The 27,809-nt window shown below is 45.3% G+C and overlaps 1 protein-coding gene across 4 annotated transcripts in view; it reads right to left on the reverse strand.

The window, feature by feature from the left end:
- Positions 1 to 1,624: 1,624 nt before the first annotated feature.
- wdhd1 (WD repeat and HMG-box DNA binding protein 1) overlaps positions 1,625 to 27,809 on the reverse strand; it is a 127,379-nt gene continuing 101,194 nt past the window's right edge. For all 4 annotated transcript variants that reach the window (XM_061765157.1, XM_061765153.1, XM_061765154.1 and 1 more), the window contains 2 exons: positions 25,475 to 25,610; positions 1,625 to 1,991 (listed from right to left, as the gene is read on the reverse strand). In XM_061765157.1, the coding sequence (XP_061621141.1) occupies positions 1,806 to 1,991; positions 25,475 to 25,610 (322 nt within the window). In that variant the 3' untranslated portion in view covers positions 1,625 to 1,805. The remainder of the gene's footprint in view (positions 1,992 to 25,474; positions 25,611 to 27,809) is intronic.

The following is a 27,809-nucleotide window of genomic DNA, read 5'->3' on the forward strand; positions in this document are numbered from 1 at the left end:
AATGGTAGTCTTCAATATTTAAATGATCATGCTCTGTGTTCCTTTAGCTGGAGCTGAGACATTTATCGAGGTAATGCAATTAAGCCCTATAAAAAGCTACCTATAAAAATTACCCCAGAAGCACAGCGACGATTCATCCAGACATCACAAGAGAACCCAGATAACATCTAAAGAAATGCAGGCCTCCCTTGCTTCAGTTAAGGTCAGTGCTCATGACTCATCAATAAGGAAGAGACTGGGCCAAATGCCATCCATTGCAGAGTTCTAAGGCAAAACCACTGCTGACCAAAAAGTACATTAAGGAGGCTTACTTTTGAGGGGGGGGGGGGAAACCTTTGAATGATTCCCAAGACTTTTGGGAGACGTTTCTATGGACTGACGAGACGAAAGTTTAACTTTTTGTTAGGTGTGTGTCTTGTTACATCGGGTGTGAATGCATTTCAGAAAAAGAACATCATGGTGGTAGTGTGATGATCTAGGGCTGCTATGCTTCTTCCAGTTCTGGATGACTTGCTGTTATTGATGGAACCATGAATTCTGCTCTTTACCAGAAAATCCTGAAGAAGAATATCCGGCCATCAATTTGTGACCTAAAGTTCCCTTGGCTTCTGCAGCAAGCTAACGATCCAAAACACACCGCCAAGTGAATTTCTGAATGGCTTTGACTTACATTAAACATTGACATTAAAAAGGCCGTTCATGCTTGAAAACCCTCCAGTGTTGCGGAATTAAAACAATTCTACAAGGAAGAATGGGCTAAAATATATCCACAGAGATGTGAAAGACTGCCAGTGATAGAATACGCTTGATTTCAGTTGTTGCTGCTGAGGGTGGCCAAAGCAGTTAGGTTTAGGGGGCCATTACTTTTTCACACAGGGCTCGATTTGAAGTTTTTTACCCCCTTAGTAAATAAAATCCCCATTAAAAACAGCATTTTATGTTTACTTTGGTTCTTTGTCTGATGTTTAAAATTGTTTGATGATCTTAATGTGGATAAACTATGCAAAAAAGAAATTGAGAAGAGGACCAATACCTTTTCATGGCACTGTATAATAAAAATGTTTGTCAATTTAATAGTAGTTTCTGAGTGGTTTCAACAAGAAACTGTGTAAAAGGGGCTCAATTATACGAGGACTGAGATTGTTCATCTTAAAATTCAAATGTGGCTAAAATGCATGTAAAGATTTGATAGAAACCACCAATATGCTTTTATGATCAGTACCTTTAAATATTTGACCAAATTAAAAGTACAAACTGTCCAGTTTTCAACTGTGCTTGTTTTTGTAATTTGATTTTTTGCTGAAAGATGAGCTAATTACTGCATTAAATAAGCCAGTGACAGCTGTCAGAGAAGACAGCAAATATTCAAGGACTTAACCATTGATCTCAAATAACCTTGTCTTAATGGTGACACGTCTGATATACAGTACTGTACAGAATTTGTAATGAGTTGCAGGTGTTTTCAGTCAGCACAAGACATTCAACAATTTTTTTCTAAGATTCTTCAACAATGTCAATTTTATCAATAGGTCTAGGTTGCAGTAACTGTACCAAAGATTATGTTTGTATCCACAGAATACACCTGTGTTGTTGCTAAGTAAGATTAAATAGTAAAAACAAGACCTTACAGTCATTGTTTATTGAATCAATGAAACAACTTGGACACTTCAGAGCACAGTAAACATAAAAAAAGGAAACGTACACTCAGTGCGAGCTAATGTGTGTACTTGAGCCTTAAGAAATAGGACATCAACACACAGTGAGGACCAAATGCAGTTTCATATCAAAATAAGACCCTACTAGCTTTAGTTCTTCTGAAAAGCAAATGCTGAAAGCTTAGAAGGATCCACCACTTTTTTCTTCTTGGCATTGTTTTCATCTGCTTCTGCCTGACCAATTTCATCTTCTACACCTCCGCCTGCTTTGGTTCGTTTTCTCTTCTTCAGATCCATCACGTCACCAGCTGGGCCTTTTGCTTGCTCAGTCCATGCCTGAATGAAAGAAGGCATGCACATGTTAATTATAAGAGCATACAAAAGAGGGAAGTGCGCATCTGTTTGGACGCAGGCTCCATGACGATGAGTGAACGCACGCAGGAACACTTAGGCATGCAGTTGGAAATTGCATCCTGTCATGTATAATCACAATTGACAAGTTGCGTCTCTTTAGGCCCACTGGCTCTCATCCTCTTCTTACTCACCCCGCGCCTCCTCTCTGAGCAGAGACAAAAGAAATTACTTTCCTGAACCGTAGACAGCCCAGGATGAATCATCAGGCCTGATGACTGGACCAACACACATGCTGCACACTTCACTTCCTGATAAACCCATGTATTGTACATGAAAAGCAGCACACACTATTTGAAGAGACCATGCCTCAAAGTTGAGTTTTAAAGGGTTATACCATTCAAAAAGATATTTATCTCCATTTGTTTATATGCCTGTGAGTGAGCGCTTGTTACATTTCATGTGAAGGTTTTGTGTGCTGCTATAACTAAATCCAAATTAAAAAGATATTTCAATAAAAAAATGAAAATAATCGCCAGGTTGTTGGATAAGAGTAACTTAAACACTATAATTTCTAAATCCAGCAATCACTCAAACAGATAAAGCATTTGCTTGTTTTATTTATCTCGTAGGGATGTGCATTACTGAAGCCACCACAATGTCTTTCAACACACTATCAGTACATTTCCCAGATTAACGCACAACTCGTCACTTTAAACCGCATACACTCCTTGAAGTCTCAGCGCCCCTTGCACAATGGTCATTGCACCGGTCTATTGCAATATTAGTCATTCAAACTGCTCTAAGTGCTAGAGGACTCTGCATCTTTTTGCACAATTGTTTTTTGTCAATGTCTTTGTCTCCAAAGTGTTCTGTAAATTGACTGTCTGTTGTACTAGAGCGGCTCCAACTACCGGAGACAAATTCCTTGTCTGTTTGGACATACTTGGCAAATAAACATGATTCTGATTCTGATTTAAAATATGTAGGAAAGGCAACTCCCGATGTAATATGACAGAACTTGATACCATAGAGCAGTGGGGATGGAGAACACATTCACTGCTATTTTTCAATAAAAGTAACTTTTGTTGCTAATTTTGTCCACTGACGGGTGCACTGACAACACTTAAATGACATTGATGCATTTGTGAAGGCCAAACAATGCCATGTTTCAGGAGCACACTAATATAAAATGTTGTGCCATGTTCACACAGAAAATAAATACCTCCTGTAGAAATGTTTTACGACATTGAATATTACAAAATTTCAGTCAAAAGGTTCACTTCAAAAGAGGTTGGTTTGTTGGAACCTTTTTTTTTTTTCCATGGACTGCCACAACTTACATTTTTATGTATACGTTTACAAAGGATGCGTCACTGAATGAATGGTGCACGCTCACAGATTCATAATACTGTTAAAATAATTTTTGGTTAAAAATTTCTAACTGCTCATTTGATTTGATTTGAAGATAATAATTAATAAATGTGAATATTTTCCAAAAGTACTTATTATTTGCACCAAAACAATGGGGAAATCTGCTCTCTCCAAAACATCTAACATTGGCTATCCCGCTGATGAGCTCATTTCTAATTCTATGTAACCTTGTCACTGCTAGAGAGAACTTTGACATCTTCTTTTCCGCCACCTACAGCGCTGCTTCCTGTCCGCAGTGTCAAATCATCATGGCTGGCCTCACCACTTTCATAAATTTTGCCCTTCATTCTAGTAGAGACTTCTGTCACATAACACACCTGAAACTTTCCTCCATCCGTTACAACCTGCTTGGACCGATTTCTTCACCTCCTTACCACACTCACCATTGCTCTGGACTGTTGACCCAAAGTATTTAAAGTCCTCCACCAACACTATCTATCTCTTCCACCTGTTGTAGTCTTACTCTTCCCACTTCAGCCCTCTCAATCATGTATATACAACCCCAATTCCAATGAATTTGGGACGTTGTGTTAAACATAAATAAAAACAGAATACAATGATTTGCAAATCATGTTCAACCTATATTTAAATGGATGGATGGGATGGATGTAAGTGACAAGCACATGATAGCTAACCAGTCGATAGTTAACCAACTGGAACATATTACAACCCCAATTCCAATGCAGTTGGGAGGTTGTGTTAAACATAAATTAAAACAGAATACAATGATTTGCAAATCATGTTCAACCTATATTTAAATTAATACACTAAAAAGACAAGATATTTAATGTTGAAGCTGATAAACTTTATTGTTTTTATCAAATAACCATTAACTGAGAATTTTATGGCTGCAACATGTTCCAAAAAAGCTGGGAAAGGTGGCAAAAAAGACGGCGAAGGTTGAAGAATGCTCACCAAACACCTGTTTGGAACATCCCACAGGTGACCAGGCTAATTGGGAACAGGTGGGTGCCATGATTGGGTATAAAAGGAGCTTCCCTGAATTGCTCAGTCATTCACAAGCGAAGATGGGGCAAGGTTCACCTCTTTGTTAACAAGTGCGTGGGAAAATAGTCGAGCAGTTTAAGGACAATGTTCCTCAACGTACATTTGCAAGGAATTTAGGGATTTCATCATCTACGGTCCATAATAACATCAAAAGGTTCAGATAATCTGGAGAAATCACTGCATGTAAGTGGCAAGGCCGAAAACCAACATTGAATGCCCGTGACCTTCGATCCCTCAGACGGCACTGCATCAAAAACCGACATCAATGTGTAAAGGATATCACCACATGGGCTCAGGAACACTTCAGAAAACCAATGTCAGTAAATACAGTTCAGCGCTACATCCGTAAGTGCAACTTGAAACTCTACTATGCAAAGCAAAAGCCATTTATCAACAACACCCAGAAACGCCGACGGCTTCTCTGGGCCGAGCTCATCTAAGATCGAGTGATGCAAAGTGGAAAAGTGTTCTGTGGTCCGAGGAGTCCACATTTCAAATTGTTTTGGGATATTGTGGACGTGCGGCACGGTGGCCGACTGGTTAGAGCGTCAGCCTCACAGTTCTGAGGACCCGGGTTCAATCCCCGGCCCCGCCTGTGTGGAGTTTGCATGTTCTCCCCGTGCCTGCGTGGGTTTTCTCCGGGCACTCCGGTTTCCTCCCACATCCCAAAAACATGCATGAATTGGAGACTCTAAATTTCCCGTAGGCATGACTGTGAGTGCGAATGGTTGTTTGTTCCTATGTGCCCTGCGATTGGCTGGCAACCAGTTCAGGGTGTACCCCGCCTCCTGCCCGATGACAGCTGGGATAGGCTCCAGCACGCCCGCGACCCTAGTGAGGAGAAGCGGCTCAGAAAATGGATGGATGAATGGAAATTGCGGACGTCGTGTCCTCCGGGCCAAAGAGCAAAAGAACCATCCGGATCGTTATGGATGCAAAGTTCAAAAGCCAGCATCTGTGATGGTATGGGGCTGTGTTAGTGCCAATGGCATGGGTAACTTACACATCTGTGAAGGCACCGTGAAAGGTACATACAGGTTTTGGAGAAACATACGCTGCCATCCAAGCAACGTCTTTTTCATGGACGTCCCTGCTTATTTCAGCAAGACAATGCCAAACCACATTCTGCACGTGTTAGAACAGTGTGGCTTCGTTAATAAAAGAGTGCGGGTACTAGACTGGCCTGCCTGCAGTCCAGACCTGTCTCCCATTGAAAATGTGTGGCGCATTATGAAACGTAAAATACGACAACGGAGACCCCGGAAGCTGAAGCTGTACATCGAGCAAGAATGGGAAAGAATTCCACCTACAAAGCTTCAACAATTAGTGTTGTCAGTTCCCAAACGTTTATTGAATGTTGTTAAAAGAAAAGGTGACGTAACAGAATTGTAAACATGACCCTGTCCCAGCTTTTTTGGAACGTGTTGCAGCCATAAAATTCTAAGTTAATGATTATTTGCGAAAAACAAAGTTTATCAGTTTGAACATTTAATATCTTGTCTTTGTAGTGTATTCAATTAAATATAGGTTGAACATGATTTGCAAATCATTGTATTCTGTTTTTATTTATGTTTAACACAACGTCCCAACTTCATTGGAATTGGGGTTGTATGTTCTGCTCAGAATCTTTATTTGCCATGTCAAAAACACACAAGGAATTTGTCTCCGGTAGTTGGAGCCGCTCTAGTACGACAACAGACAGTCAATTGACAGTGAATACTTTTGAGACATAAAAACACAGTCACTGAGCAATAAAAGGTTACCAGTAATGTGGCAATGCCGATACATCATTATTATTTTTATTTTTTTTTGACAATTGTGCAAATGATGCAGAATCCTCTAGCAAATTAGAGCAGTTTGAAATGACTCATAGAACAATAGTCTGGTGCAGTGACCATTGTGCAAATGGCGTAGCCGTAGAGACTTCAAGAAATGTATGCAGTTTAAAGTGACTATCCATTCATCCATTATCCGAGCCGCTTATCCTCACAAGGGTCGCGGGAGCGCTGAAGTCTATCCCAGCTATCATCGGGCAGGCAGCGGAGTACACTCTGAACTGGTTGCCAGCCAATCGCACTCACATTCACACCTACGCGCAATTTAGAGTCTTCCATTAACCTACCATGCATGTTTTTGGGATGTGGGAGGAAACCGGATGGCCCGGAGAAAACCCACGCAGGTACGGGTCGGGGATTGAATCCCGGTCCTCAGAACTGTGAGGCAGACGCTCTAACCAGTCGTCCACCGTGCCGCCTTAAAGTGACTAGTAGTGTGATAATCTGGAACAATGTCAATTATGCAAATGGTGCAGATACTTCTCAAACACATGAGTGGCTAGTATTGGTCAACAACAGATATGCAAGTAGTGTAGAGTGGCGAGACTACTACAGTGAGTGCACAAATAATGTATAACTGGCCCGACAGAGATGTGACTACAATCTCAAGACAAAATATGTAGCATGTTACAATGGAATTGTAAGTTAAATGTTTAAGAAGTTAATGGCAAGAGGGAAGAAGGGTCATTAATTGGGTTCATCTTCATTCCTCTCCTTTCCAGCACACACCTCCACCTTTCTACTTTTTCATATTCTACCATCTCATACTCTTTTCAGCTAAAAGACATTCTTAACTAAATCTTACTTTAAGATAACCCAACTCCAATGCTCTTCCCATCTACACCTTGGTAAAATAATTTGAACCCTGCCGCTAAGCTTCTAGCCTTACTGCCTTTTAACCTGCTCTCCTAAACACACGATATTTCTACCTTGCTGTTAATCATCATGTCAACTAACTCCCGAGCTTTTCCTGTCATAGTCCCAACATTCCCCACTTTTCAGTTCTAGGCTCTCTGCTTTACTCCAGACAGGGTTCTGCCTATGAAACCCCTTTCCACCTTTGCATCTTCGACCCACAGTAGGTAAATGTCCACCGGCGCCCTGTAAGGTAACCGTGCCGATGGTGGTCGTTTTTAACCCGGGCCATGACTAATCCGTTATTAAATTCTGTGAAAGAATGCTCATAATTGTTTTAAAAAAAGTTGAGCTGGATGTCCTTCCTGAAGCACCCTTCTGCATTTATCCAGGCTTACATTACAGTTTGCACTGACTTGTGCGCCCCGTAGGGCAGCATTCCCAACTTCCTTTACAATGACTGATTAAACCGTTAAATGTGTCTAGGCTTGGAGAGATAGTTCCTGTTTGACAAAATCAGATGATGACTGAGTCATACAAAACCATCAGACAGTGGTAAGAAAAATCAATAGTAGTCAGAACAGTCAATGTTAAATGACAATAGTTGACTATACCCATGTAGAAAAGACAAGATCATTGAAATATTCTCTAGAAAAAAAAAAAAAAAAAAAAAACACTCAATAAGCTGCTTTTGCTACATGGTTGTTGTTCCTCCTTGCAAAAATATTAAATCATCTTTGAGCTCATCCAGGTCTCTTAGAGCTATATTCTCTGGACTTTACACACATTTTATCAGCCTGATCGGGATCGGCCGATAATTAGCATTTTATGCTGATCGGCTTTAATGTCATAATTCGCCGATCCGATCAATGACGTCATTGATCGGCTCCGGAAAAGACACTGAGACTCCGTGTTGCCATAGTGCACAGTATATTTGAATCCAAAAGCTAGTTTATTTTTAGCCTTGTCCAATGTCTTTTGACATAGGAGTCTAAATATCTGACGGCCAATAGTTATTTAAAAAATTTTTTTAAAAACATGTCGGCGGTGTGGGACAGACAACACGTAATGCCGGGATCATACTACAAGAAAAATGAGCTCTTTCACGATTGCACTATGTCAGACGACTGCAACAAAATCTTGTATTCCGATACCACCGCATCCCGTTTTTTACGATCATTGGGCTTTATCTTGTCAACTCAAATGCGACCGGATACACTCGTTACCATGGCGACGACAAGAAGAGTGGATCGCCAGTTCAGGGTGTACCCCGCCTCCTGCCCGATGACAGCTGGGATAGCCTCCAGCACGCTCGCGACCCTAGTGAGGAGAAGCGGCTCAGAAAATGGATGGATGGATAATTTAATTGCATTTTTTTAAACTCGCTGATTGGTGATCGGCCTCAAATATCCTGTTTGTGGTTAGCCTAATATTCTCCTGTACACGGGCCATTTTTATGCGCCTGGACCTGCACACCTTTCTTCAATGTGGATTCTCCCGTCAAGACGTAACCTGGGATAAAATGCGCAAACCCCAAAGAGGTGTGATACATTGACAACTGAGGGTGGCTGTAAATCAATAATAATAATAATAAAACATGACACATATATAGTGCTTTTCTTGGCACTCAAAGACGCTTTACAATTGCACACATTATGTATTCACTCCAGTCACACCTAGTGGTGGCAAGCTACTTGCGTAGCCACAGCTGCCCTGGGGCAGTCTGACAGAAGTGTGGCTGCCATTCTGCGCCTACAGCCCCTCCGATCACCACCATACATCCAACCGCATTCATTCAAACAAAAGGCGGCGGGATATGCTTCTATAGCAACGAAAAATGGTGTACGGACGTCACGGACCTCAGCACACACTGCAGCCCGCATTTGGAGTCGCTGTTTTTGAACTGTAAGCCAATCTACTCACCGCGTGAGTTCGCATCATTCATCCTCACTGGAGCGTACATCCCGCCTCAAGCTAACACGAACGCCACACTGCTAACGCTCGCCGAACAAGTCAACGAAATTGAAAAAAAACACCCGGACTCACCCCTCATTATTCTCGGGGACTTTAACAAAGCTAAACGACTCTAAATCAGTCTGGCATGCATTCCAATCGCTGACTAATTACAAGCAACGATCCCCCCAAGCTGAGAACAATAGCACACTAGCCAACGACTTGAATACCTTCGACTGCAGATTTGAAAAGGACACTTTCACACCCCACACCCATCCGGCCGCACCCCCGACCACAATCACACCTCTGACTTCTGCGTTTACCATCCACGAACAGGATGTGAGACGCATCTTCAAACAACAAAAAATTAACAAAGCGGCAGGCCCAGACCATGTGTCCCCATCCTGCTTCAAAGTCTGCGCGGACCAGCTCGCGCCAGCCAGTCTTCAATAGATCTCTGGAACTGTGCGAAGTACCATCCTGTTTCAAACGCTCCACCATCATTCCAGTCCCCAAGAAACCTGCAATCTCGGGTCTAAATGGCTACAGGCCTGTCGCCTTGACATCTGTGGTCATGAAGTCCTTTGAACGTCTCGTGCTGGACCACCTCAAGAGCGTCACAGGTCCCCTGCTTGACCCCCTGCAGTTTGTCTACCGAGCGAACAGGTCTGCGGATGATGCAGTAAACATGGGACTGGACTTCATCCTTGAACACCTCGACAGTGCAGGGACCTACGCGAGGATCCTGTCCGTGGACTTCAGCTCAGCGTTCAACACCATCATCACTGAACTCCTTTCATCCAAGCTTCTCCAGCTCAACGTCTCACCTGCCATCTGCCAGTGGATTTACAGCTTCCTGACGGGCAGAACACAGCAGGTGAGGCTGGGAGAAACCACCTCATTAGCATCAGCACTGGGGCGCCCCAAGGTTGTGTACTCTCTCCGCTGCTCTTCTCTCTCTACACGAACGACTGCACCTCAGCGCATCCGGCTGTCAAACTCCTCAAGTTTGCAGATGACACCACTGTCATCGGCCTCATCAAGGACAGTGACGAGTCTGCATATCGACAGGAAGTGGAGCGGCTGGAGCTGTGGTGCGGCCGACACAACCTGGAGCTGAACACGCTCAAGACTGTAGAGATGATCGTGCACTTCAGGAAGCATCCTTCGCCACAGCTGCCCCTCACGTTGTCCAGCTGCCTTGTGTCAACCGTCGAGACCTTCAAGTTCCTGGGAATTACAGTCTCTCAGGACCTGAAGTGGGCGACCAACATCAACTCCGTCCTAAAAAAGGCTCAGCAGAGGATGTACTTCATGCGGCTTCTGAGAAAGCACGGCCTGCCACAGGAGCTGCTGAGGCAGTTCTACACAGCGGTCATCGAATCAGTCCTGTGTTCTTCCATCACAGTCTGGTTTGGTGCTGCTACAAAAAAGGACAAACTCCGACTGCACCGGACAATCAAAACCGCTGAAAGGATTGTCGGTACCCCCCTACCAACCCTTGAGGACTTGCACGCTGCCAGAACTAAGACAATCCATCCATCCATCAATCCATCCATCTTCTACCGCTTATCCGAGGTCGGGTCGCAGGGGCAGTAGCTTTAGCAGGGACGCCCAGACTTCCCTTTCCCCAGCCACTTCATCCATCTCTTCTAGGGGGATCCCGAGGCGTTCCCAGGCGAGCCGAAGGATGTAGTCTCTCCAGCGTGTCCTGGGTCGTGCCCGGAACACCTCACCAGGGAGGCGTCCGGGAGGCATCCGAATCAGATGCCCCAGCCACCTCATCCGGCTCCTCTTGATGTGAAGGAGCAACGGCTCTACTCTGAGATCGTCCCGGATGACCGAGCTTCTCACCCTCTCTCTAAGGGAGAGCCGACACCCTGCGGAGGAAACTCATTTCGGCCGCTTATATCCGGGATCGCGTTATTTCGGTCACGACCCACAGCTCATGACCAGAGGTGAGGGTAGGAACGTAGATCGACCGGTAAATCGAGAGCATCGCCTTTCGGCTTAGCTCCTTCTTTACCACAATGGATCGATACAAAGTCCGCATCACTGCAGACGCTGCACCGATGCGCCTGTCGATCTCCCGTTCCATTCTTCCCTCACTCGTGAACAAGACCCCAAGATACTTGAACTCCTCCACTTGGGGCAGGATCTCATCCCCGACCTGGAGAGGGCCCGCCACCCTTTTCCGACTGGGGACCATGGTCTCAGATTTGGAGGTGCTGATTCTCATCCCAGCCGCTTCACACTGTGCTGTGAACTGCTCCAATGAGAGTTGGAGGTCACGGCTTGATGAAGCCAACAGAACCACATCATCTGCAAAAAGCAGAGATGCAATACTGAGGCCACCAAACCGGACCCCCTCTACGCCTCGGCTGCGCCTAGAAATTCTGTCCATAAAATTTATGAACAGAATCGGTGACAAAGGGCAGCCTTGGCGGAGTCCGACCCTCACCGGAAACGAGTCCGATTTACTGCCGGATATGTGGACCAAACTCTGACTCCGATCGTACAGGGACCGAACAGCCCGTATCAGGGGGTTCGGTACCCCATACTCCCGAAGCACCCCCCACAGGACCACCCGAGGGACACGGTCGAACGCCTTCTCCAAGTCCACAAAACACATGTAGACTGGTTGGGCGAACTCCCATGCACCCTCGAGGACCCTGCCAAGGGTGTAGAGCTGCTCCACTGTTCCACGGCAAGGACGAAAACCACACTGCTCGTCCTGAATCTGGGATTCAACTTCCCGACGGACCCTCCTCTCCAGCACCCCTGAATAGACCTTACAAGGGAGGCTGAGGAGTGTGATCCCCCTGTAGCTGGAACACACCCTCCGGTCTTCTTAAAAAGGGGGACCACCACCCCAGTCTGCCAATCCAGAGGCACTGTCCCCGATTTCCACGCGATGTTGCAGAGGCGTGTCAACCAGGACAGCCCTACAACATCCAGAGGCTTGAGGAACTCCGGGCAAATCTCATCCACCCCTGGGGCCTTGCCACCGAGGAGCTTTTTAACCACCTCGGTGACCTCAACCCCAGAGATAGGAGAGCCTGCCTCAGAGAACCCAGACTCTGCTCCCTCATGGGAAGGCGTGTCGGTGGAATTGAGGAGGTCTTCGAAGTATTCTCCCCACCGGCTCACAACATCCCGAATCGAGGTCAGCAGCGCCCCATCCCCACTATACACAGTGTTGATGGTGCACTGCTTTCCCATCCTGAGACGTCGGATGGTGGGCCAGAATTTCCTCGAAGCCGCCCGGAAGTCTTTCTCCATGGCCTCACCGAACTCCTCCCATGCCCGAGTTTTTGCTTCAGCGACCACCAAAGCTGCATTCCGCTTGGCCAGCCGGTACCCATCAGCTACCTCAGGAGTCCCACAGGCCAAAAAGGCCCGATAGGACTCCTTCTTCAGCTTGACGGCATCCCTCACCATTGGTGTCCACCAACGGGTTCGGGGATTGCCGCCACGACAGGCACAGACCACCTTACGGCCACAGCTCCGGTCGGCCGCCTCAGCAATGGAGGCGCGGAACATGCAATGGAGCAATGGAGGCGCGCAACATGGTCCACTCGGACTCGATGTCCCCCGTCTGCCCCGGAACCTGAGGTAAGTTCTGTCGGAGGTGGGAGTTGAAACTCCTTCTGACGGGATTCCGCCAGACGTTTCCAGCAGACCCTCACAATACGTTTGGGCCTGCCACGTCAGACCGGCATCTTCCCCCACCATCGGAGCCAACTCACCACCAGGTGGTGATCAGTTGACAGCTCCGCCCCTCTCTTTACCAGAGTGTCCAAGACATGCGGCCGCAAGTCCGATGACACGACCACAAAGTCGATCATCGAACTGCGACCTAGGGTGTCCTGGTGCCAAGTGCACGTGTGGACACCCTTATGCTTGAACATGGTGTTCGTTATGGACAATCCATTAAGGGCACAGAAGTCCAATAACAGAACACCGCTCGGGTTCTGATCGGGGGGGCCGTTCCTCCCAATCACGCCCTTCCAGGTCTCACTGTCATTGCCCACGTGAGCATTGAAGTCCCCCAGCAGAACGATGGAGTCCCCAGCGGGAGCGCTCTCCAGCACCCCCTCCAAGGACTCCAAAAAGGGTGGGTACTCTGAACTGGTGTTTGATGCATAGGCACAAACAACAGTCAGGACCCGTCCCCCCACCCGAAGGCGGAGTGAGGTTAGCCTCTCGTCCACCGGGGTGAACCCCAACGTACAGGCGCCGAGCCGGGGAGCAATAAGTATACCCACACCTGCTCGGCGCCTCTCACCGTGGGCAACTCCAGAGTGGAAGAGAGTCCAACCCCTCTCGAGAGGACTGGTATCAGAGCCCAAGCTGTGCGTGGAGGTGAGTTCGATTATATCTAGTCGGAACTTTTCGACCTCACACACCAGCTCGGGCTCCTTCTCTGCCAGAGAGGTGACATTCCACGTCCCTAGAGTCAGCTTCTGTAGCCGGGGATCGAATCGCCAAGGTCCCCACCTTCGGCCACCGCCAACTAAGACAAGAGCGTGCAAAATCCTCTCGGACCCTCCGCATCCCGGTCACCAGCTTTTCCAGCTCCTCCCTCAGGTAGGCGCTACCGATCAATGCAAACTAGAACAAGCAGACATTCCAACAGCTTCTTCCCTCTCACAATCAACTTCTTATCTGTTGTTGACCAATACTGACCACTCATGCCACAGTAGCATCTGCTCCATTTGCACACTGATTGAGGAGTATCTGCAACATTTGCACAACCAACATTGTCCCAGATTATCACGGTACTCGTCACTTTAAACTGCATACACTCCTTGAAGTCTCGGCGCCCTTTGCACAATGGTCATTGCACCGGACTATTGCAATATTAGTCATTCGAACTGCTCTAAGTGCTAGAGGACTCTGCATCTTTTTGCACAATTGTCAAAAAAAATAAATCAAGAATTAAACTTGTTACCAGATTACTAGCAACCTTTTATTGTTCAGTGACTGTTTTTCTCAATGTCTTTATGTCTCAAAAGTGTTCTCTGTCAATTGACTGTCTGTTGTCGTACTAGAGCGGCTCCAACTACCGGAGACAAATTCTTTGTGTGTTTTTTGGACATACTTGGCAAATAAAGATGATTCTGATGATTCTGATTCATCGGTAATGTGGGTTAAGTGTCTTGATTGAGCGTGGAGTTTTCCGGGGACTTGTGAACATCATTGAAATCCATGAAAAAAATAAAGCACACTTTAAATTTGAAAATACCTTCTGAAGCATATGTATAGTCGGTCAGTCGAGACGTACGCATTGCCTCAGCTCAACCTACACTTTAAAAGAGTTTTTAAATTATTTTTTATTTAAGGGTCTATGCCTATGGCTTTCCAGATGAGCAGTCCCAAAGTATTTGCACCACTGACTAATTTTTAACATAGACAAACAGATACTGTATAAACAAGTAGCGCTGCACTATTACGGCCAAAATAATAATAATAATTATTTTGATCAATATTGTAATCATGATTCCATCCATCCATCCATTATCTGAGCCGCTTGTCCTCACTAGGGTCGCGGGCATGCTGGAGCCTATCCCAGCTATCATCGGGCAGGAGGCGGGGTACACTAGTTGCCAGCCAATCGCAGGGCACATAAAAACAAACAATCATTCGCACTCACATTCACACCTACGGGCAATTTAGAGTTTTTTCAATTAACCTACCATGCATATTTTTGGGATGTGGGAGGAAACCTGAGTGCCCGGAGAAAACGCATGCAGGCACGGGGAGAACATGCAAACTCCACACAGGCGAGGCCAGGGATTTAACCTGTAACCAGTCGGCCACCGTGCTGCCGTAATCATGATGATTAATCACAATTATTCCTCATGTTAGTGGAAGACATTTTTATTGAACTACTTTTATATTTTTCAGTTCAAAATGAATCTTTAAATAAGAATAAATGATAAAGAAATCTAGCCAAAAAAGTTTACCTTAGCAAGGGCTAACTGAATAAATGTGCTATTACTACGTGCAATCAGGAATTGCAACTTAATGGAAGCAAATACAGTTAATGCATAGAAGGCAATAACATTTGGCTGCAAGCACCGACTTCATTTGAAAATTCCCGTGGTCTATAGAGTGAATTGTCACGGACTGTATGTCTCCGTTGTTCTGCTTGACCATTGGTCAGTCGTGCACGGTCACAATCAGCAAAGAACTTGAGAGTTGTGATTTCCAACTCCATTTACTCCGGGCATTTTTTCATTGCGGTCAGGCCAGCCGAAAATTTGAAGTCAAGGCAGCTGCTTCAACGATTGTTAATCGTGTCTTACTGTGACATGCCGCCTCTCAAACCAATGTGCTGATAGCCAAAATAAAAGCTTCATATGTTATGACATCCATTTTAGGCTTTTATTTTGAAGTTGGCACCGGAGGGAAGTGCCAGAGCTTAATGAAGCTTTAACTATGCGTTTGCCCCCTGGTGGCTGGCTGACGAGGTTGCGGGCATTGCTGCAAATCAAGCACTTTTCATGTACAGCAATTACAGCATTTTAAATGTAAAAAAAAAATTTAAAATTTGCGGACGATCAGGCTCATTTAATCGTGGCAGGCAAAATCGATCACGATTAAAATTTTATTAATTGTGCATCCTTACAACAAGCATTATAACAATACACTAGCATATATTCTTCAAACTGTGAAAAATGAGTGATAATATTCATGACTTCTCATTTCTTTGGTACTGCAAGTGTGTATCTCATTGCGTGCACCACACTGCCCTTCTGAAGACATGCACAGCAGTTACCTTATGTAACCCATTGGTTAATACTAAATGGGTCAGTTTTTCCCCTCATACAGCGGCCGAAATAACTTAACACGTCATCTTTTTTCCTCACTAAATATATTTCCAAAGGTGCTATTGACATGAAAATTTCATCAGCTGTCGGGAACAGCCCAAGTAATCCATACATACAAAGAAAGTAGAACAAATAAGATCAGAAATTAAGTTGTGTGTAATAATGTGAAAGGACACAGGGAAAAAGTATTGAACACATGAAGAAACTGAGGTGCAAAAAAACATGGAAAGCCAAGACAACACATCTTCTTTTCCTTTTGGCTTGTCCCGTTAGGGGTCGCCACAGCGCGTCATCCTTTTCCATGTAAGCCTTTCTCCTGCATCCTCCTCTCGAACCCCAACTGCCCTCATGTCTTCCCTCACGACATCCATCAACCTTCTCTTTGGTCTTCCTCTAGCTCTCTTGCCTGGCAGCTCCATCCTCATCATCCTTCTACCAATATACTCACTATTTCTCCTCTGGACGTGTCCAAACCATTGAAGTCTGCTCTCTCTAACTTTGTCTCCAAAACATCGAACCTTGGCTGTCCCTCTGATGAGCTCATTTCTAATTTTATCCAACCTGGTCACTCCAAGAGCGAACCTCAACATCTTCATTTCCGTCACCTCCAGCTCTGCTTCCTGTTGTCTCTTCAGTGCCACTGTCTCTAATCCATACATCATGGCTGGCCTCACCACTGTTTTATAAACTTTGCCCTTCATCCTAGCAGAGACTCTTCTGTCACATAACACACCTGACACCTTCCTCCACCCGTTCCAACCTGCTTGGACCCGTTTCTTCACTTCCTGACCACACTCACCATTGCTCTGGACGGTTGACCCCAAGTATTTAAAGTCCTCTACCCTTGCTATCTCTTCTCCCTGTAGCCTCATTCTTCCCCCACCACCCCTCTCATTCATGCACATATATTCTGTTTTACTTCAGCTAATCTTCATTCCTCTTCTCTCCAGTGCATGCCTCCATCTTTCTAACTGTTCCTCCAGCTGCTCCCTGCTTTCACTGCAGATCACAATGTCATCTGCAAACATCATGGTCCACGGGGATTCCAGTCTAACCTCATCTGTCAGCCTATCCATCACCACTGCAAAAAAGAAGGGGCTCAGGGCTGATCCCTGATGCAGTCCCACGTCCACCTTAAATTCTTCTGTCACACCGACAGCACACCTCACCGCTGTTCTGCTGCCCTCGTACATGTCCTGTATTATTTTAACATACTTCTCTGCCACTTCAGACTTCCGCATGCAGTACCACAGTTCCTCTCTGGGTACTCTGTCATAGGCTTTCTCTAGATCTACAAAGACACAATGTAGCTCCTTCTGACCTTCTCTGTACTTTTCCATCAACATCCTCAAGGCAAATAATGCATCTGTGGTCCTCTTTCTAGGCATGAAACCATACTGTTGCTCGCAAATACTCACTTGTGTCCTGAGTCTAGCCTCCACTACTCTTTCCCATAACTTCATTGTGTGGCTCATCAACTTTATTCCTCTATAGTTGCCACAGCTCTGCACATCACCTTTGTTCTTAAAAATGGGCACCAGTACACTTTTCCTCCATTCCTCAGGCATCTTCTCACGCACTAGAATTCTATTGAACAACCTGGTCAAAAACTCCACAGCCACCTCTCCTAGATGCTTCCATACCTCCACAGGAATGTCATCAGGACCAACTGCCTTTCCATTTTTCATTCTCTTTAATGCCTTTCTAACTTCCCCCTTACTAATCATTGCCACTTCCTGGTCCACCACACTTGCCTCTTCTACTCTCCCTTCTCTATCATTTTCCTCATTCATCAACTCCTCGAAGTATTCTTTCCATCTACCTAGCACACTGCTGGCACCAGTCAACATATTTCCATCTCTATCAATCACCCTAACCTGCTGCCCATCCTTCCCATCTCTATCCCTCTGTCTGGCCAGCCTGTATAGATCCTTTTCTCCTTCTTTAGTGTCCAACCTGCCATACATGCCATCATATGCCTCTTGTTTTGCCTTTGCCACCTCTACCTTTGCCCCGTGTCGCTTCTCAATGTATTCCTTTCGCCGCTCCTCGGTCCTCTCAGTGTCCCACTTCTTCTTAGCTAACCTTTTTCCCCGTATGATTTCCTGTACTGTGAGGTTCCACCACCAAGTCTCCTTCTCTCCTTTCCTGCCAGAAGATACACCAAGTACTCTCCTGCCTGCTTCTCTGATCACCTTGGCTGCAGTGGTCCAGTCTTCTGGAAGCTCCTTCCGTCCACCGAGAGCCTGTATCACCTCTTCCCGAAAAGCTGCACAACACTCGTCCTGTCTCAGCTTCCACCACATGGTTCTCTTCTCTGCCTTTGTCTTCCTAATTTTCCTCCCCACCACCAGAGTCATCTTACACACCACCATCCTACCTCCTTCAGATTACATCGTCTGCACAAGATGTAATCCACATGTGTGCTTCTACCTCCGCTCTTGTAGGTCACCCTATGTTCGTGCCTCTTCTGGAAAAAAGTGTTCACTACAGCCATTTGCATCCTTGTTGCAAAGTCTACCACCATCTGTCCCTCCAAGTTCCTTTCCTGGATGCCGTACTTACCCATCACTTCTTCATCACCCCTATTACCTTCACCAACATGTCCATTACAATCTGCACCAATTACGACTCTCTCTCTGTCTGGGATGCTCAGAACTACTTCGTCTAGCTCCATCCAGAATTTCTCTTTCACCTCTCGGTCACATCCTACCTGTGGGGCATAGCCACTAATCACATTACACACAACACCCTCAATTTGAAATTTCAGCCTCATCACTCGATCTGATACTCTTTTCACCTCCAAGACATTCTTTAGCCAACTCTTCTTTTAAAATAACCCCGACTCTATTTCTCTTCCCATCTACACCATGGTAAAATAATTTAAACCCTGCCCCTAAACTTCTAGCCTTACTGCCTTTCCACCTGGTCTCCTGGACACACAACATAACGATGGCATTGCTTACAGGTGCACATCTAAGCTTCTGAATGTTCCAGTGAGCACACTTGGGGCCATAATATGTAAGGGGAAAGCCAATCATACCACCATAGATGTGCCTCGATCAGGTGCGCCTCACAATATTTCTGACAAAGGAGTGCAAAGAATAATCGCAACAGTTGTCCAAGAGCCAAGGACCACCTGTGGAGAGCTTCAAAAAGACCTGGAATTAGCAGGCACTGTTGTCACAAGGAAAACAGTGAGAAATGCACTCCGCCACCATGGCCTCAATGCACGCTCACCACACAAGACCCCAATGCTGAAAAAAAAGGATGTCAAAGCTCGTTTAAACTTTGTTGAACAACATTTGGACAAACCGGTTAAATATTGGGAGAATATTCTCTGGTCTGATGAGGGCAAAATTGAACTGTTTGGATGCCATAATAATGGACACCAGATTTGGATGAGAAATGGCATTGCACATCATCGTTAAAAACACCATACCAACAGTGAAGTTCAGAGGTGGGAACATGATGGTGTGGGGCTGTTTTTCAGCAAATGGTACTGGTAAACTTCCCATTATTGAAGGAAGGATGAATGGGCAAATCTACCAAGATATTCTTGACAGCAATCTGCTGCCATCTACGAGGATGATGAAAATGAAACGATGGTGGACATTTCCTCAGGAGAATGATCAGAATCAGAATCATCTTTATTTGGCAAGTATGTCCAAAAAAAAACACAAGGAATTTGTCTCCAGTCGTTGGAGCCGCTCTTGTATGACAATAGACAGAGAACACTTTTGAGACATAAAGACATTGACAAAAAACAGTCACTGAGCAATAAAGGGTTAATAGTAATCTGGTAATGCCGGTACATTTATTTATTTATTTTTTGACAATTGTGCAAAAGATGCAGAGTCTCTCCCACTTAGAGCAGTTCGAATGACTATTATTGCAATAGTCCGGTGCAATGACCATTGTGCAAAGGGCGCCGAGACTTGAAGGAGTGTATGCAGTTTAAAGTGACGAGTAGCGCGATAATCTGGGACAATGTTGGTTGTGCAAATGTTGCAGATACTCCTCAATCAGTGTGCAAATGGAGCAGATGCTACTGTGGCATGAGTGGTCAGTATTGGTCAACAACAGATATGCAAATAGTGCAGCGTGGCGAGACTACTACAGTGAGTGCACGAGTAATATATAATTGGCCCCACAGAAATGTGACAACGTACTCGTCAAAAAATTGCCAGCATGTTGTAATGGAATTGTAGGTTAGGTGTTTAAGAAGTTGATCACAAGAGGGAAGAAGCTGTTGGAATGTCTGCTAGTTCTAGTTTGCATTGATCGGTAGCGCCTACCTGAGGGAAGGAGCTGGAAGAGCTGGTGACCGTGATGCGGAGGGTCAGAGAGGATTTTGCACGCTCTTGTCTTAGTTCTGGCAGCGTGCAAGTCCTCAAGGGTGGGTAGGGGGGTACCGACAAACCTTTCAGCAGTTTTGATTGTCCGTTGCAGTCGGAGTTTGTCCTTTTTTGTAGCAGCACCAAACCAGACTGTGATGGAAAAACACAGGACTGATTCGATGACCGCTGCGTAGAACTGCCTCAGCAGCTCCTGTGGCAGGCCGTGCTTTCTCAGAAGCCACAGGAAGTACATCCTCTGCTGGGCCTTTTTGAGGACGTAGTTGATGTTGGTCGCCCATTTCAGGTCCTGAGAGACTGTAATTCCCAGGAACTTGAAGGTCTCGACGGTTGACACAAGGCAGCTGGACGTGAGGGGCAGCTGTGGCGAAGGATGCTTCCTGAAGTCCACGATCATCTCTACAGTCTTGAGCGTGTTCAGCTCCAGGTTGTGTCGGCCACATCACAGCTCCAGCCGCTCCACTTCCTGTTGATATGCAGACTCGTCACCGTCCTTGATGAGGCCGATGACAGTCGTGTCATGTGCAAACTTGAGGAGTTTGACAGCCGGGTGCGCTGAGGTGCAGTCGTTCGTGTAGAGAGAGAAGAGCAGCGGAGAGAGGACACATCCTTGGGGCGCCCCAGTGCTGATGCTGCGTGTGGATGAGGTGGTTTCTCCCAGGCTCACCTGCTGTGTCCTGCCCATCAGGAAGCTGTAAATCCACTGGCAGATGGCAGGTGAGACGCTGAGCTGCAAAAGCTTGGATGAAAGTGCAGTCCCATGTTGACTGCATCATCCGCAGACCTGTTCGCTCGGGAGGCAAACTGCAGGGGTCCAGCAGGGGACCTGTGACGCTCTTGAGGTGGTCCAGCACGAGACGTTCAAAGGACTTCATAACCACAGATGTCAAGGAGACAGGCCTGTAGTCATTTAGACCCAAGATTGCAGGTTTATTGGGGACTGGAATGATGGTGGAGCATTTGAAACAGGATGGTACTGCACAGTTCCAGAGATATATTGAAGATCTGAGTTTAGACTGGCGCGAGCTGGTCCGCGCAGACTTTGAGGCAGGATGCGGACACTTGGTCTGGGCCTGCCGCTTTGTTAATCTTTTGTTGTTTGAAGATGCGTCTCCCATCCTGTTCGCGGATGGTCAACGCAGAAGTTGGTGGAGTGATAGTGGTCGGTGGTGCGGCCGGGTGGGTGTGGGGTGTGAAAGTGTCCTTTTCAAATCTGCAGTAGAAGGTGTTCAAGTCGTTGGCTAGTGTGCTATTGTTCTCAGCTTGGGGGGATCGTCGCTTGTAATTAGTCAGCGATTGGAATGCATGCCAGACTGATTTAGAGTCGTTTAGGTTTGTTAAAGTCCCCGAGAATAATGAGGGGTGAGTCCGGGTGTTTTTTTTCAATTTCGTTGACTTGTTCGGCGAGCGTTAGCAGTGTGGCGTTCGTGTTAGCTTGAGCGCTAAACTGTTTTTCCAACTTTGCTGCATAGTTCCTCTTTGCAATGTTAATTTCTTTAGTCAGCTGTTTTCTTGACCGATTATACGCTCTGATATGCGTCCTCCTTAGCTTGGCGAAAGACACTCCAGTCTGTGCAGTCTAAACAGCTTTGAAGTTCCATCTTTGCTTCATTGGTCCACTTTTTCACTGTTTTCACTGTAGGCTTCGCACATTTAAGTTCTTGCCTGTATGTTGGTTTTAAGTGAATTAAGCAGTGATCAGACGAGCCCAGGGCTGCACGAGGTTTAGCATGATATGCGTTTTTTAGCGTAGTATAGCAGTGGTCTAAAATGTTATTTTCCCTGGTAAGACAGTCGATGTGCTGCTTGTATTTAGGGAGTTCGTGGTTGAGTTTAGCTTTGTTAAAGTCCCCGAGAATAATGAGGGGTGAGTCCGGGTGTTTTTTTTCTCCATTTCGTTGACTTGTTTGGCGAGCGTTAGCAGTGCGGCGTTCGTGTTAGCTTGAGGCGGGATATACGCGCCAGCGAGAATGAATGATGCGAACTCACGTGGCGAGTAGAATGGCTTACAGTTCAAAAACAGCGACTCCAAATGCGGGCTGCAGTGTGTGCTGAGCTTTGTGACGTCCGTACACCATTTTTCGTTGATATAGAAGCAGATCCTGCCGCCTTTTGTTTTCCCCGATGAGTCCATCTCACGGTCTGCTCGGTGAATATAGAAGCCAGGAAGCATGACGGCGCCATCAGGTACAGCATCACAAAGCCAGGTCTCCGTAAAGCACATGGTGGCAGAAGGTCCGAAGTCTTTACTGGTCTTTAACAGGAGATGAAGCTCGTCCATTTTGTTGGGTAGGGAGCGCACATTCGCAAGGTGGTTCGACGGGAACGCCAATCTGTACCCTCTCTTGCGGAGTTTCACCTGGACGCCGGCTTGGTTCCCTCTGTGGCGTCGCCTCCGCCTCCATGCACCGAAAACCGCAGACGCCGCTCCGGTGAGTATCTCAGGGAAAAAACTGAGCGGATTTGCGAAAGTTGGTGAAAGAAAGTCCGGAGTAGCCTCCTTGATGGTTAGCAAGTCTCCCCTTGTGTAAGTGAGTCGTGTAATGTCGCCAAAGACGAACGAAAAACACAAAAACTAAAACAATACTACAGAGCGCGTAACCAAGGTGACCACACTGGTAGGCGCCATCTTGGATCAGTATCCAAAACATATTGCCAAGGAAACTCTCAAACAGTTTCAAAGAAAAAAAATAAAGCTGGTAGAATGGCCCAGCCAATCACCTGACTTGAATCCAATTGAAAATCTAATGGAAAGAACTGAAACTCAAAGTCCATAAAAGAAGCCCACGGAACCCTCAAGATTTGAAGACTGCTTGTGTGGAGGAATGGGCCAAAATCACACCAGAGCAATGCATGCGACTAGTTTCTCCAAATAGGAGGCATCTTGAAGCTGTCAAAAGCTTTTGTACAAAGTATTAAATAAATACCAGTGCACGTTCAATACTTTTCCCTGTGTCGTTTCACATTACACATAACTTACAAATTTCTGATCTTATTTGTTCTACTGTCTTTGTATGTATGGATTACTTGGGTTGTTCCCAACATCTGGTGAAATTTTCATGTCAGTAGCACCTTTGGAAATATATGTAGTGAGAAAAATGGTGACGTGTTAAATACTTATTTCATCCGCTGTACCTATTGATGCTGATTATTGTTCTCTGGTTGAGTAATATCACTTGATCAAGCCTTTATTAACATTCCATACTAAAAAATAAACAAATTATGCATGATTAATACTGAAATCGGATTGGACAGATATCGGTATTGGCCAAAACTTAAGGCTGCAATATCGGTATTGGATCGGAAGTGAGAAAGTTGGATCGGAACATCCCGAGTAATTACTCTTACTACTGTATTTTTCATAATGTGTCTTTCTACATGGTGACCAATGTAGCAAGTGATGCAGTGGTGCCAACTTAATGACTTGATTCCTGTACTTGCTGTATATTTAGACCCTTCTGACTCTTCCAAAAAACAAAAAAATAAAGCAACAGCGACAAATCTTTTTCCAGTATTATCAGACTCCCTCCCAGATGCAGTCAAGAGTGCAAGATCCTCACCCCCTCTGTGTTCAGACTGCAAGTGATGCACACTTGCGTGAGGCCACCACTGCCTGATTTGAGCATCGACTCATAGTGTGTGCTGTGTTTGCACATCGCATGTATAAAATAAAGAAGGTAAATCCACGGAGAAAATCACAACCAGAGACCACTCAATTCTGTTGTGGAGGAAAAACAAGGAATTATCCCTGAAGTCTAAGTATCCCTGGTGGCGCCTTGAGCAGGAACAACTGGATAAAAAATGCTTGATCTGACAAGAAATCATTTAAAAGCTTGAGTATAGCTAATTATAATTTATGAGTTAGAGCCTTGAATATTGTCACCTCAAAAAAGGCAGTCTATTGCAAATATTTAAAAATATTATATATTTTTAGTATATTTGAATAAATTATACAATTACTTGGATTGCTTAAATAGAGCTCCACCTATTAAATACATCAATGTTGTTTAGTATCATATCAGGTATATTTTGTGGGGTCATGCGTGTATGCATGAAAACTTTCTTGTCATTGCAGTTTACAATTACCAATGCCCGAAAGCACACAGGGTTGCTGATTTTATAAATTGTATTTAAATTAAAATTTCTTGCAATTCTTTTGATGGGTTATCAGTTATCTTTTCTTTACATCTCTTTTCACAATATTGTGATAATGATAATTTTCATCATAGTAGCAAAGAGTAAGAGTGCATGTTGCTTGCATCGTCATTTATTGAAACTGCAGTATGTATTTGGTGGGTTATCAGCAATATTTCTTTTAGCAATATTGTGATAATCATGATAATTTTGGTCATGATAATTGCAGTGTGAAATTGCCATAACATTTCAGATCTATATATGATTATTAATGACACCCATAAGCTTTTGTGATGGAGACTAAAAGCTGGGAAATTTTTGAGAAGCAACAGAGGATGAAACAGTCATAAATTAAATAATTTGACACATAATTTGATACAAACATGAGTACATGATAGACAAATAAGAGGTGCGAATCTGACCAAAAGTAGAAAATTAGCTGAGGTCAACCGCCTCAACGTCTCTCAGTATTATCATGAGATCAATGATCTGTGCCCTCACTGGCATCATGCATGCAACACTGTTCCCAGGCAACATGCATACATAACCCCACCACTTCACGTCCTCCTGCTGTGTGTGTGGAGCGTCATCCAGCTGCCTGCTAAGAAGCTTGATGAATGCACAGGGTCATCATCAGGCTACTGCTCTAAACACACGCGATGGTTGTCACCTCTAAAGGGTGACAAAAAGATAGGGTGGTACACTTCTGCCTTCACTCTTCAAATAATTGATGTAGATGAATGTGCAGCAGAAAATTTGGAGGGGGAGGATGAGGACCAAATATAAAGGGTTATTATTATGTGCAATTCAAAAGCCTTTACCAATTTTTCCCACACAGATTATTTGCTACTTGGTGCCAATGAAACATTACAGTGTGTTGATTTTTTTTTAAGGTTATTATTAAGCACTCCTTCATTATCATGATCAAGTGGATCATTGAATGGGTGCATAGACCCCTGATTCGGCCATTCTGAAGAGCCATCGGAGGACTCCAAGATCATCAAATGGTTTAAATTTTTAACCCACTAAGTAGAATATTTAGTAGTGTTTCATACCAGTCGCTCATCTGCTGAAAGATTCCTGAAGAGCCCCATTGCCTCTCTGATGATGTCCATCTCCTCCAGGTCAGGGTGGTCCACTATGATGTTCTTCCTGTTCTCTTCCAACCACACCTCGAAGCCCGTTTTTGATCTGATGGTCAACAAAATTCTCAAATGAGAACAAGATATTCTCCCGATTGTACTTAGAGCATTGCTGCACCACAAAGCATTCTGACTAATTTTTTTAAGCCACAGCATGAACATCAATAAAAAAAAAAATAATAATAATAATAATTACAAAATAGAACGTGAATGTGCAAATTCTGATGTTGCTGTGTGTGTGTGTGTGTGTGTGTGTGTATGCACAGTCAAAACTATAAAAACATCTGCAATTGCAGTAACGGGGGGCCGCATGTATAGATGGGAGTGCGGATATAGCACGCGGGGGGGAGTACAAGTGAGTAGTTGATTGTGAGAGTGCGGTTTGAGGTGAGAGAGTGAGTGTGATGTAGGTGTGTGGTGTGTGTGTGTGAGAGTGAGAGTTAGAGTAGCTGAGTTGGCTGAGTGTGAGTTGTGAGAGAGTGTGTTAGAGAGTGTGTGCAGAGTTGTGTTTGAGAGTATGCTGTGTGTGAGAGCTGTGAGTGCTGTGAATTGTCGAGAGCTGTGTGTGTGTGTGTGTGTGTGAGTGAGATGCCACGAGAGGAGTGTGTAGTAGAGAGAAGATAGATAGTGTGGTGAGTGTGAGTGGTGTGGGGTGGGTGTGAGATGTGTGTGTGTGAGTGTTGTGTGTGTGGTGTTTGTCGAGAGAGTGAGCGAGTGTGATGTGTAGTGTGAGGTGTGAGCATAGTAGTGGTCGGATGAGAGTGTTTGATTTGAGGGAGTGTGAGTGGAGGAGAGAGCATTGAGGGAGTCTTGAGTGAGAGGAGTGTGAGTGAGTGCCGAGTTTATGGAGAATGAGCGGTGAGAGGAGAGAGCATTGTTATATGTGTGGATTGATATAGATTTTTTTTGGTGTGCAGTGTGAGATTGGAGAGAGACATTGTGAGATATAGGATAGGAGTATTGTTATGGAGAGAGATATCTGTGAGATTTATCATAGTGAGAGAGTCGGATTTCTTATATATATATAGATATATATCATTATACTTACCGAGAGAACATATTTATGATATCTAGTATCATTAGTTATCTTATATGAGATATATAGCATATAATTATATCATATATCTATAGTCAGAGAGTCGTTTTCATATTGTAGATCATATATCTAGAGCATATATGATATATATATAGATCTATCATATATAGATATATATATATCATCCATCCATCCATCATCCATTTTCTGAGCCGCTCTCATACACTAGGAGTCGCGGGCGGCTGGAGCCTATCCAGCTGTCATCGGGAGGAGGCGTACACCTGAACTGGTTGCCAGCAAATCGCAGGGCACATAGAACTGACGAACCAGTGTCGCACTCTACAGTCATGCCTGACGGGCAATTAGGTCGCCAATTAAGTGCATGGTTTTTGGGAGGTGGAGGAAACCGGCAGTGGCCGGAGGTATAACCCACGCAGGCACGGGGAGAAAGGCATAACGCCACACTCAGGCGGGTGGCGGGGTGATTGAATCACGCAACGCAGAAACGTGAGGCTGGCGGACGCGCTATCCTGCGCGGCCTCCGGGGTCCGCGTGTGTGTGCTGTGTGTGATGAGTGTGTGTGCTGTGTGTGCTGTGTGTGAGTGAGTGTCTGCTGAGAGTGTGTGATGTGCTCCTCTGTGTGTAGAGTGCTGTGAGTGTGAGAGTGTGTTAGGAGTGCGGCGTGATGTGTGTGAGAGAGTCGTGACGTGTGTGTGATGTGTGTGTTTGTGACTTGTGGTGCAGTGCTGGTGGTGAGAGTGTGTGTGGAGGTGAGTGAGTGTGGGAGGTTTGTGTGTGTGCAGTCTGGGTGGGGGTTGAGTTGTGTGTGTGAGAGTGTGTGTTGCTGTGTCGTCGATAGGTGAGTGGTGAGTGCTGCAGTGTGAGTGATGTGAGAGAGTGTGTGTAGCGTCGTGATGTGTGTGTGTCGAGTGTGTCGTGTGTGTGTGTGCAGAGTGAGTGTGTGAGTGTGCTGAGAGTGAGCTGTGTGTGTGATGTGGAGTGTGACGTGTGCGTGTGTGACTGTGTGTTGTGTGAGTGCGGTGTGTGTGCTGTGAGTTTCGTGTGATGCGTGATCGTGAGCTGTGAGTGAGAGTGCCTGTGTCTGTGCGCTGTGAGTAGAGAGAGCTGTGTGTGTGCGTGAGTGCGTGTGTGTGTGAGAGCTGCGAGTGTGTGGATGCGTGTGAGAGTTGAGAGTGTGCTGATGTCTGAGTG

Source organism: Phyllopteryx taeniolatus, unplaced genomic scaffold (genome assembly GCF_024500385.1).
Source record: "Phyllopteryx taeniolatus isolate TA_2022b unplaced genomic scaffold, UOR_Ptae_1.2 contig_26, whole genome shotgun sequence".
Taxonomy (NCBI): Eukaryota; Metazoa; Chordata; class Actinopteri; order Syngnathiformes; family Syngnathidae; genus Phyllopteryx; species Phyllopteryx taeniolatus.